This window comes from Desmodus rotundus, chromosome 3 (genome assembly GCF_022682495.2).
Source record: "Desmodus rotundus isolate HL8 chromosome 3, HLdesRot8A.1, whole genome shotgun sequence".
In the NCBI taxonomy this organism is placed as follows: Eukaryota; Metazoa; Chordata; class Mammalia; order Chiroptera; family Phyllostomidae; genus Desmodus; species Desmodus rotundus.
Window position 1 is genome coordinate 174,202,366 of NC_071389.1, and position 12,660 is coordinate 174,215,025.

General features: G+C 36.1%; 1 protein-coding gene across 1 annotated transcript in view; it reads left to right on the plus strand.

Annotated features, from left to right (window-relative positions):
- Nucleotides 1–12,660, plus strand: part of SLC15A5 (solute carrier family 15 member 5) — an 80,823-nt gene that overhangs the window by 9,206 nt on the left and 58,957 nt on the right. The window contains 1 exon segment of the mRNA XM_024575480.2: nucleotides 8,416–8,585. Within this exon segment, the coding sequence (XP_024431248.2) occupies nucleotides 8,416–8,585 (170 nt within the window).

Consider the following 12,660-nt stretch of genomic DNA (forward strand, 5'->3'; position numbering starts at 1 on the left):
CCCCATGATTATGTTAAATGGTGTAGACTGGAAGTTTCAGGCATTGAAAGGACCACTTCTGAGTAGAGATGCCAAATATAAGTGAGTAAAACCACTCCCAGCCAACATCACCATCTGGTACTGGATCTTCCTCAACTGTGTACCTCACAGAAAGAATGAAGTTAACCTCCATAAAATCAAGAAGCATAATAATCTGCCAACATCCTTGCACCATTATCCAGATCAGAATCTGGCTCTTTCAGCATTTTCCAAAATCTGACGTATACAATTAAGAGTCACCACATTGCAGTTGAATAGGTAAATATTGCACACCTGTGCAGAATCTCTTTTTAATTGAATTATTGGGGCAACATTGGTTAAAAAATTATACAGGTTTTGAGAGTACAATTCTATAATAAAGATCTGTCTAGAAGGTATACAGCCATGTAATATGAAAAGTGAGACATTTATTGAAGAAGATACAAGATACAAGAAACACTGTACATAGGACACTGACATCTCAGACCCATTCAAAGTAGGCATCTTGGGACCTCACACAGTTCTCCCAATTCCCACCAGCTGCCCCATCATAGTTTCCTGAATCTCATCAATAGTCTGAAATCTCTTCCTTTTTAAAGGTGATTTTAGTTTTGGTAAAAGCCAGAAGTCATGGGGTGACAAATCTGGGCTGTAGGGGGCTGAGTCCCCTGGGTGATTTGATGTTTTGCCAAAAAACTCTGCATGAGACATGATGCATGGGTGCATTGTCGTGATGAAGCTGCCAATCACCAGTTGCCCATAGTTGTGGCCTTCTGAATCATCCAAATAGTTTCTACAGAGGAATGTTCAAGCTTAATGCAAAATTTGATGCAGATTCATTGCTCTACTCACTCAGTCATTTTGAATGTGACAGCCACACAGTACATATGCTCACTCAACTGTCTCTACAACCCCCACTGACTAATACCGTGAAGTTGTCATTGTTCATGCACGTGCATTCCAGTGCACTCTCTTCGGCTGCCAGGTTATATCAATGTCAGGCAAGCCATTCTCATTATATTAACAATGGCTAGACTTTTTCCACACAAACCTTGTACATCATCTGTATTGTGCGTTTACCACCTCAAGCCAAATCTCCTTCCATCACGATTTATCCCCCCTTTATCCTCTCCTACCTCCCCCCAGCCCCCGTTCCCTGTGGCAATCACCATACTGTTGTGCATGAGGTTTGTTTTTTATTTTTATTTTTTTTGCTTAATCTCTTCATTTTTATCACCCATTCTTCCTATCCCCTCCCATCTGACAGCTGTCAGTCTGTTCTCTGTATCTAGTCTGTTTCTATTTTATTTGGCAAAATCTTTTCTGGAAACAAAAAGAAGGTAGATAATTAAGTCTGTTTATGACCATCATATTAAGTTCTACCACAATTAACCTCAAACCTTGCTTCCACATTTCTTATTTACTTCACCTGTTAATTTACATCACATCTGCATATCATAGTCTGTTACTAAGTAGTTGCCAGAGTGAATTGAATATAATTTAAAGGGCCAAATAGAATAAAGATCTTGAAAAGCCTAGAGACTTAATTCCAGAAAATTTTAATGTCTAAGTACAGAAATTGACCCTATATGATATCTGTCTCATATTAAAATGTTCTGATTTTAATACTTATTTACTCAAACATAATATCTTTTTATCATAGGGGGACACTAGAGGTAAAATTTACTATCCCAAAGCATTTTTCCATAAGTTGTTTTAATATTAATAAATTTTGTTTGAGATCCTCACCCCCGACCTCCTAAATCAGAATTTTCTGGAAGCATTGCTAAGGAATGTACATTTTTAGCAAGTGCTTCATGATTTTGAAAATATCGTGAGACATAAGGAATGGGGATTCCAAATGTAGTCTAGAGATATCTTTGAGAAGAAATGGCACTAAACACACCAAACACACCTAACGTGTGCCAGACAGCTTTGGGACTTTTGCTAATTCATAACAATATTCACATTTTGAAATCTACCTCATTGAGAAATTCTACATAATCCTTGAGAAAAAAAACAAAATATGAATCTGCATACATTCTACAGTAGTGAAGTCATAATTGATAAGGTACACTTTGGCCAACAAAATCAAAGTAAGTCGTGGAATAATCTTATTATACTCATTAATATTCAAAATATCCTCTGAGCTGCATAATAAGAAATAGTCTATAAATAGCTTTAAAAAAATCAGTATGCCTTCCAAAATTCTATTTGCATGGTCTCGAGCCAAGTTTAACAAATGCTCACTCACCCTAATAACAAAAGGCACCTCCTTCTTTATTACTGCCAACATTATAAGCTTTCAGGCAATACACTCGGAATTTTTCTCTAACATATAATTCCAGAAACCAAAGAAGGTGGGGAAAAAGACTAATTCTTTATATTTTTTGTTGCTCCAAATGCCTCCTGCTTTTCCTTAAGCTCTGCTTGGTAGCTTTAAGTTTGGTGGGATTTATGTTCATCAGAAAACATGAGGTGGTTTAAAGATCTTAAACTCAGAAAATGAGAAAATAAGACACATAAACAATGGTTAAAATCGGTATATTGGCAAACACTATTTGAAAGACCATATATACTGCTATTTTCATTGCAGTGTTATTTATAATACCCAAGATCTGTGCCCATCAGTGGATGAGTGGATATATAGAGAGACAATAGCGAGGTGTTACCCAGAAGGAAAGGGTGGGGGGTAGGCAGAGGTGGGCAAAGGGGGAAAACACGGACAATGGAAAGAGACTTTGCACGGGGCAATGAGCACCCAGTACAGTGTACAGATGATGGTTTGTTGAGTTGTACTCTTAAAATCTGTATGGTTTTGTGAACCTTGTTGCCCCCAGTAAATTCAACTAGAAAAGAAAATAATACAATAATAATATAAGAATAAAACAGAAAGAAAGGGGCACAAAGAGAGGAGAATGAGAGTTGTCAAAGGAGTAAGAGAGGCAATGAGAGCAAGGGGAAGAGAGTAACACATGCCCCCACATTTCCTGACAAAAACATGCCTTTTCCTTTAATTTGTTATCTATTCTCCAAAATCAACAATCTTTCTTTTTTTAAACTTCCATTTCTTTAACATCACTCTTGAAAAAATTATAGATAAAAAGTAAAAACAATAAAATTTCCATTTGCTCTTTCTTTCTCCAATTCATGGCTGCCCGAGTATTCTCTGAAGCATCTCAATGGGCCCGTGGTTATGCTGAAAGAAGCAAGGGCTGACAACAGCTATTCACCACGAAATCAGCACCCAAGTGTTTCACTGAGTCTTCTACACAGCTCAGTTTAGTCCCATTGAAGAGCTTCAAATTCCCTGATAAGTTATCTGAATATTGTTCAATGAAGAATAAAATATTAACTCTGAAATGTTTCAATTGTCCACTAATGCTATAAAGACCTGAAAGTTTGCTACTTCTCAGGTTAGAAAAGACCATGTTAAACCATTTCTCTTACACTAAATCAATTAAAATCAATCTAAAGCATGTCAAAATTGTTCAGTCTAAGAAATGGCAAAATATTTCAATAAGCTTTAACATCATTGCTAAATAAATTCAGATAAATATTTAAAATAAATAATCTCAAAAAATATTGCTGACTTTTGCAGCAACAAGAATTTACTTATTTGTATTCAACACCATAAAATCACGAAAACAAAAAATAATTACCTCTTATATATACTCCGAGTTATTTGCAGTTCCAAGTCTGTATTTAAAAGTAGACTAAAGAAACATATTTTTACTGCTGCTTTCAATTTTCCTTAATCACTGGTATTTGTTTTGCTTTAATGCTTTGCTCCCTGACTTTCTGTGTGAAAGGTGCTTTATATATTCAATTTGCTAGTGAGCTATGAGATGAAAGGAGTCTTAATGGTGAGTTTGAAGACTGTGAATTTTTATTTCTTTTAATTTTTTTTACAATTGATATATGTACAATTTCACCCTTAATTATCTATAGCTTGTCCTGTTCATGGATCAACAAAGACACACATAAAACCTGTCTGTACTAGGTAATTCTTTCAGAAAATTACACAATTAAGTAGGTTGTGTGGCATTTGTTCAAATACATTTAGTACTTTATGTGAAATCTCTTTCTATACATAGATATTCAGCCTATAATTCTTTGGTTTCTAACTACCTTTCACAAGATTTCAGACTCGGAATGTTTGTCACTTTCCTTGACCCTCTTTAAAGAATTCAATTTGCATCACCATATGGTGTACTGAAGAGTCACACAGTGTCCTCTTGGATTTTCTCAGCAATACTTAACATTAAAAATATAATTTCTAAAAATTGAAAGAAATATAACATTGCTTTCAGCTTCAGTTTCTCTCAGTTGCTACAGCCACAACTCAAATATGCAGCTTGCAACCGCATGAAAGGATGACCCGAGGCTGAGCCTAGGGACTCTGTCCAGTTGCCTCAGAAAAGGCTCACTTTGTACCTCACCTACATTTCATTAAGTTTCTATTAGTGGGTTGTACTAAGTCAGTTTCCTCAGCATGGCTGTGTTTGATATGTGATTACTTTCCTAGGTCAATTATTAAAAATTTGGATTTTTAATGTTGTTGTTTGGTTCACTGTTTGAATTTCTAGAAGAGATGCCAGGTTATTCATCAATTAGCTATTTATTGTCCACTCATTGTGGAGCTAGAACTTTGCTAGGTCCCATGGAGATGTGGATAGGAAGCATAAGGTGTTGCTGTTAGAGATCTTGATGATGTATAAGTGAGAAGACAAAACTAAAAAAGTGAAAATCGGACAGTGAATATTTGCTTTAGAAGTTCAGAGAAAAGAACAAGTGGAATATTCAAGAGAAAAATGAATGAAGAAAAAGACATTTGATATGGGACTTTGAAAGTGAGACAGGGCAAGCCAATGAAAATGAAAAGTCACAGGGGTGAAAATGAGAGGCCGTGTTTATAGGGAGGAGGCTAGCGTAACTGGGCGCATCTCTCCAAATAGATACCACATATCTATCCTCTTCTCTCTCTTTCCTTCGCTACCACTCTGGTCCAGTTCACACTCAGCTCTCATCCAGTCTATTATAACAGCTCCTTGACTAGTCTCCTTCTCAAGCCCTATCTGTAATTCACAGAGCTGACACAATAATCTGGGTTTTTTAATTTCCATTTAAAACCAAATCATTTTAGTCCTCTGCTTAATTCCCTTCAAATGCCTCCCCAATGCACTAGAAATAAAATCCAAACTCCTTACCTTGAACTTCAAGGACCTAAAAGATCTAGACTACAGTTAACTGCTTCACCTCCTCCCCTAACATTATGTTCTTTTCTCACTATGCTCCAGCTGCATTGCTCTTTTTGTTCCTGAAGTCAAGATTGGAAAAAAATGAACAGCAACTACATGTGTTCTTCATTCAACCTTTACAAAAATTCTGTGTGGAGGGTAGGATCCTTATTCAAAGATAAAGACCCAGAATTCCAGAAAGCCTAACATCATAGATCATCTGATTACCAGAGTTGTAATTCAAACTCAAGTCTTCTGACAACCATTCCAAAGAGAAAGGACAATATTTATAATTAATGGTATATAAAACATGTTAAGAGGCATGAGTGAAAGGTAATTAATGAGGAAATGGCGGTGTCATGAAATCTGTAACTGGAAGTACCTGGAAGGAAGTACAGAAAAGACATCTCGCCCAGGTAGCCTCTTTTTGAGGCCGCACCAGAATGGGTGGCTTTTGCTCTTGAGTCTGCAAAAATATAGCTCTGAGGTTTTGGGTAAATCAGTTTCTAATTCTGATATATCTCTCAGAAGAAGACAAAAAATGTTTATGACCTTGAGATGAGCAGAGATTTCCTTGATACAACACTAAAGTATGATCCATATCAGGAAAAATATGATCACCGGACTTCATTAAAATTAAGAATTTGTCCTTTTCAAAGACGCTATTAAGAGAACAAAAAAGACAAAATACCAGCTGAAAAAAATCTAAATCACATATTTGATAAAGCATATATCCAGGGTATATAAAGAACTCTTAAAACTAAATAATAAGAAAACAACCTATTTTTTTTAAAGGACAAAAGATTTGAACAGAAACTTTATCAAAGAAGATATACAGATGGCCAAAAGCACATGAAAAGATGCTCAGTATCGCTGGACATTAAGGAATGTAAAACAAAACAGCACATCTTTTAAAATGGCTAAAATTAAGGACTGACCATACCAAGTATTGCCCAAGATACAGAGGTATTAGAACTCTGATATATAGCAGATAGTGATATAAAGACATTGCAGTTACTTAAAAACCACTTGGGAATTTTTTCAATGGTAAATATACCTCTAACATATCACCCTGCTATTCCACTCCCATGCTTTTACCCAAGAGAAACGAAAGTCTGTCTACACACAGACTTGTGCATGAATGTCCAAAACAGCATTGTTTGTAATTAGCTACAAGACAGGTAAGTGGATAAATAAAATGTGGTACATTTATATAAAGGAACACTCCTTGGGAACAGAAAAGAATCAACTACTAATAAAGACAACAACATAGAGGAATCTGAAAATAATTATGCTAAGTGAGAGAAGCCAGATAAAGAGCATATGTTTGATCATGTCATGGACACATGCATTTTCTGAACTTATCAAACTGTATGCTTTAAACACATGCAGTTTACTGTATGTCATTTATATCAATAAAGCTGTTTTTAAAAAAAAAGAAGAAAACAATGGTAATAAAGACAATATGATATTGGCATAAGGATAGATTGGTGAAACAGAACTGAAAAGAATGGAAAAGAATCACATTTATATGGTCAATTGATTTTCAACAATGACGCTGAAAAAAATTCAATGGGAAAATATCATCTTTTTAATAAATTGTGCTGTAGTAACTATATATCATATAGAAAAAAAATACTCATCATACCCTACATTAACTCAAAGTAGATCATTGTCCTAACATAAGATCTCAGACCATAAGACTACTAAATAAAGAAAATCTTGTTGATAATACCTGCCCTACTTCAGCTGAGTACTACAGAAAAATTGCGTCCCCCCATCTGCCACCTCCTCCGGCCCCATAGTTGCAGCAGAAAACAGTAATCTAATATTTTAAACACACACACTTGAGCAGAAGCAGGCAGGGGCACTGATTCCCCAGTCTGGTGAGGCCTAAAGAGGAGCTAGTCTTCTATCCCCTGCCCAGAAGAAACAGGCAGTGCTCCAATTTACCCCGCCGGGTAGCACCAGCTGGGCACAGCAGGGAGCCAAGCCTCCATCCTCAGCCAGCCAGTGGAATGAGGTAGGGTAAGGAGGTTGCTCTTTAGGTAATTAACAACCTAATTCTGCATCATTTTCTCTCTCCATCAATTAGAAGATGTACAGGAAACCCCAAAGGATGACTCCCAGTGAGTCACACTTTTGACAGACCCCATCCCCCTGACTGTGGGAATAACCTGTAACCTGTCTCCATCCAATAAAGCATGGCAAAGATGACCAGATACCACCCGATGATTCTGGTCTATTATATGACAAAAGGTGAAGGGATTTGGCAGTGTAATTAAGGTCTAATCAGTGACTTTGGAGTTACTCAGAGGGAAGACAACCCTGGTATCCTGGGTGGGCCTGATCTAATCGGATAAAGACTTTGAAATTTTAGTGATAATCTGTTTTAAAACTTAGTTCTATTAGTGTTTGCACAAATAAAACATTTATCAAAACTCATTAACTATGTGTCTAAATAGGTGAATGTTATTATAGCTAATTTAACCTCAGGAATGTTTTAGATTCCCTCCTCTGCAATGGGATTCTAACAGCCTGACTTAGACCCAATGAAAGGCTGAGAGATAGAGATGGTTTCCCTGCAACCTGCAAATCAGATGACTGGGATAGGTATTTATTTGTAATAATATTCACAAGGAGGAGACCCTGAAAGTTTTATTAAAATGACACACATTCCTTTCCTTTAATGCATAGTCTCTGCACTACCTGAGTGTGCCTGAGTTTTCCCAGGAATAAATAGAAAGATTCAACTCTTTCACCATGTAACTTGTCCAGGTTCATTGGGTGTATTCAGCTATGGTTCCTTTGGCTCTTCAACAGAGTTGGGTAGCTGCTGCAGAACTCAGGAACTGCCAAGCCTAAACTATTTACTGTCAGGCCCTTTACAGAAAATATCTGTCAGCTTCTGCCTTAGACAAAACAGAACACACTGCTTCTACATCTCTTCTAAATAGGAATGCAACAAAGATAAGGAAACTGTTAAGACAGCTGGTAAGTATAAACTTATTTAGAAATCTAATAAACAATATTTGCAAAATGTAGTTCAGCTAACATGCCATTATTTTATAGCTCACATTTATGTAAAAGCATTAAAATTCAAAATTGTTATCTCAAGTAACTCCATGGTATTTTTATTTTTGTCTGTGGACCTCAGGTTTTATTGGATCATGAACCTAAATGCAACTGTTGTCTTTCTGGGAATATCTTACATTCAGCACTCAGGGGCTTGGGCCCTGGTTTTACTTATTCCTTTTATGTCTACACTTATGGCTCTGATAACTCTTCATATGGTGCATTATAACCTGACTTATCAGCCAGAAAAATGTAAGTAAATCACACTTTATATTAACTTTTGGGGTTTTATGGTTTTCTTGACATATCTCCTTCCTCCTTGATTCCCTGTAACTTCTCTTTCTACTCACAGAATTTGCAGATTGTGCCAGTTATTACACTTGGGAGCAACAGAGTCTGCAAGAATATCAATAATCTCTATCTTCTTTCAGTTTTTCCTTATTAAAATAGTTTTAATAATGGAAGTTTTAAACAAACAAAAGTAGAAAAAATATATATGAACCCTGTCTTTCTAGCTCTCAGCTTCAGCAATTACCAATTTATCTTTACTCACTTTTTCCCATCCCTCCCGGCAATTTTGAGGCAAAAATTAAATATTACAGCATTAAATTTGTGTATGTGTGTGTATAACATATATATCATGTTACTTTTTTGTTAGTTTGGTTTTTGTCTTAAATAACAGAAATTTATTTTCTCATAGTCTTGGAGGCTAGAAGTCCAAGATCAAGATGTTGTCAGGGTTGATTTTTTTTACTTTATTTTTATTGTTGACACTCTTACAGATATCCTTATTTTCCCCTGCCTTTGCCCACCTCCCGCTCAGCCCCCACACCCCACCTTCCCTCTGGCCATCACCACATGCTGTCTGTGTCTATGGGCGATGCACATATGCTCCTGGCCAATCCCTTCCCCTTCTTTCATCCAGTTCCGCTTTCCTCCCTTCCCTCTGAAAGCTGTCGTTCTGTTCCAAATAATCAAAACTTATCTCACACATATGCACACACACACAGAGAATTTCTTAATATCATCAAATACCTGGTCACTGTAAAATGTCTCTAATTGTTTCCATTTTTCTAATTGGTGTGTATTGTTTTATGCTTTATTCAAATAAAATTTAAATAAGGCTCAAATTTAAATCACCAAATGATGATATGTCTTCAACCACGTATATTCCCCCTTTGTCTCTGTCTTTTTCTTTTCAAAGATTTTTTTTAAGAAACCTGAACATTTAATACAGTATTTCACATAGTCTTTTCCTGATCACATCCACATGGTATCATCCAACAGGTTTTTCTCTTCTGTATAATTCTTCCATAACTTGCTTGACTTAATCAGATTCAGATTTTTGTTTGACAAAGTTCGTTCATAGATGGTGTTATGAACGCCAGTCAAGAGGCAGAATTCCTGATTATCTGTTTTTTAGCGTCAGCACCTGCTGGTGGTTTTTGCCCAAATCAACTACTCTACTGGGGGTTGTAAGGTAGTGATATTTTATATTTCTCCTGCTTTTATCAGCTGAAATAATTCCTTGACAACTATTTAATTACACAGGGATACAGTTTATGTAAGAAAAAGATAGTTACTTCTTTACCTGTTTTTAGATTTTCAAGTTACTGAGTTGAGCTTCAATGTATACCAAAGGTGACATATTAGTTGTTTTTTTAAAAAAATCAATTATTTTTAATACACAGACATAAAAATTTTAATGTGCTTCAGTTCACTACAATTATTCATGTTGAAATTGTTCCTTTTGGATTTGGGGCATGAGATCTTCTCCATGTTGGTGCCTGAGTCCTTCAGACAAGTCCTTCTTGTCTTTGACTGCTCCCTTGCTTCCTGATATAAGATAGTCTATGTTCATCATTTCCTTCCCTGAACTTTAAATCAACTCTTTCTCCAAAAAACTGGATTTTCCTTTCATACATAATGATACTTAGATTCTACAATCTCGGCAATGTGGGGTGCTCATCACTGTTTAGTCTATCAGAGGTTCTCGGTCTTTCAGAGCACAAAGCTACAAAATGTTCTTTTTTTTTTAAGAGAACAACCATTTTGGATTATACGAAAACCCTAGTCAAAATTAGTGCTACAGGATTTCTACCTAACCTTATCAAACTCAGATCTTTTTCTGTTTCTTCCCATGCCCCAAATCCTAGTTCTCAGTGACAGCAATATATTTGCACATTTGCTTTATCTCAAAAGACACTCAGTAGTCTTAGACTAACACTACCACCAGCAAGATGACTGTTGAAAAAAGTTTTAATATTTTTCTTAAAGTTTTTTCTTTATGTTATAACCTCTGAGATTGTTCATTAAAATTATTATATTTTAAAATCAGTTGGTATAATTCTTCTCTATCTGGCTAAACCACTAACTTTATATAAAATTAAGTGCATTTGTTCCATTTTTCTTTATACTTTGAGGTATTTTTAAATTTTAATTTTGTTTCCAATCATGTAAAATTTATGTCCAAAACAAGGTCTATATATTCCCTTAGGTGTCAATTTACATATTTTTAAATAATTATCATTCCATTTTTAATCAAAGAAAATACTCTAATTTTATATGTGTATATGTATCTCTGTATATGCATTCTCCCTTCTTATATATAAGCAGTAATATATTAGTCACACTTTTTCTCACCTGCTTTTTTCATTTAATACAACTTAGATGTTGCCTTGTAACTGTATATAAAAATATTCCCTGCTCTTTTTTATAGCTTCATAGTACTCCAGTGTGTGGTGAACCATTGTTTATTTTTACCACTCTTATATATTTTAAAGTATATTTTATTGGTTGTGCTATTACAGTTGTCCCTCTTTTTTCTCCCCTTTATCCACCTTCACCCTGCAACCCCTCTCTCCAACATTCCCCATCCCCTTAGTTCATGTCCATAGGTGGTACGTATATCTTCTTTGGATTCTCCATTTCCTATGCTATTCTTAACTTCCCCCTGTCTATTTTGTGCCAACTAATTATGCTTCTTATTCCCTGTAACTTTTTCCCCATTCTCTCCCTCCCCCTCCCTACTGATAACCCTCCATGTTATCTCCATTTCTGTGATTCTGTTCCTGTCCTAATTGTTTCCTCAGTTTGTTTTTGTTTTTTAGATTCAGTTGTTGATAGTTGTGAGTTTGTTTTCATTTTACTGTTCATAGTTTTGATCATCTTCTTTTTCTTAGATAAGTCCCTTTAACATTTCATATAATAAGGGCTTGGTGATGATAGACTCCTTTAACTTGACCTTATCAGGGAAGCACTGTATCTGCCCTTCCATTCTAAAGGATAGCTTTGCCTCACAGAGTAATCTAGGTTATAGGTCCTTGCTTTTCATGATTTTGAATACTTCTTTCCAGCCCCTTCATGCATAAGCTGACAGTCGTATGCATACTCCTTTGTAGGTAACTCTCTGCTTTTCTCTTGCTGCTTTTAAGATTCCCTCCTTATCTCTAACCTTTGACATTTTAATTATGATGTGTCTTGGTGTGTTTCTCCTTGGATCTAACTTTTTTGGGACTCTCTGAGCTTCCTGAACTTGCATGTCTAGTTCCTTTGCCAGATTGAGGAACTTTTCCTTCATTATGTTTTCAAACAACTTTTCAATTTTTTCCCCTATGTGTCAGATGTTGGAACATTTAAAGTTGTCCCAGAGGTTCCTAAGACTCTCCTCAGTTTTTTGAATTCTTGTTTCTTCACTCTGTTGCTATTAAATGTTTTTCTTCCTTCTTTTACAAATCATTGATTTGAGTCTCAGATTACTTCCCTTCACTGTTGGTTCCCCGTATATTTTTCCTCACTTCTTCCTTTATTTTGCATCCGTACTCAATCATTTCTGTGAGCATCCTGATTACCAATGTTTTGAACTCTGCATCTGATAAGTTGTCTATCTCCTTGTCACTTAGTTCTTTTTCTGGAGTTTTGATCTGTTCTTTCATTTGGGTCATATTTCTTTGTCTCAGCACATGTGTCATGTTGTAAGGAACGCAGGCTTAGGTATTCACCAGGGTGGGGCAACCTACTTCACTGCGTTGTGGTGCTGTCTATGGGGAAAGGCTCAGAGAAGGAGAAATGCTGCTTGCTTGGCTCTCACCCTGCTTTCAGTCACTTCCTTTGTTACCCACAAACAAATCAGGCCCTTCTGGTGAAGATTCCTGGGTGGGTTGTTTTGTGTGTATATTCTAGGACCCTGTTGGTCTCTCCAATGAACTCTCCTGTGAGGCTAGAATTTTCTCCCACTGCTACAACCCCCACAGGTTTTTACAGCCAGGGATTTTGATGGTTTAGTTTCCCAAGCTGGAGCTCTAGGTTGTGCGGTCTGTCTCATTCC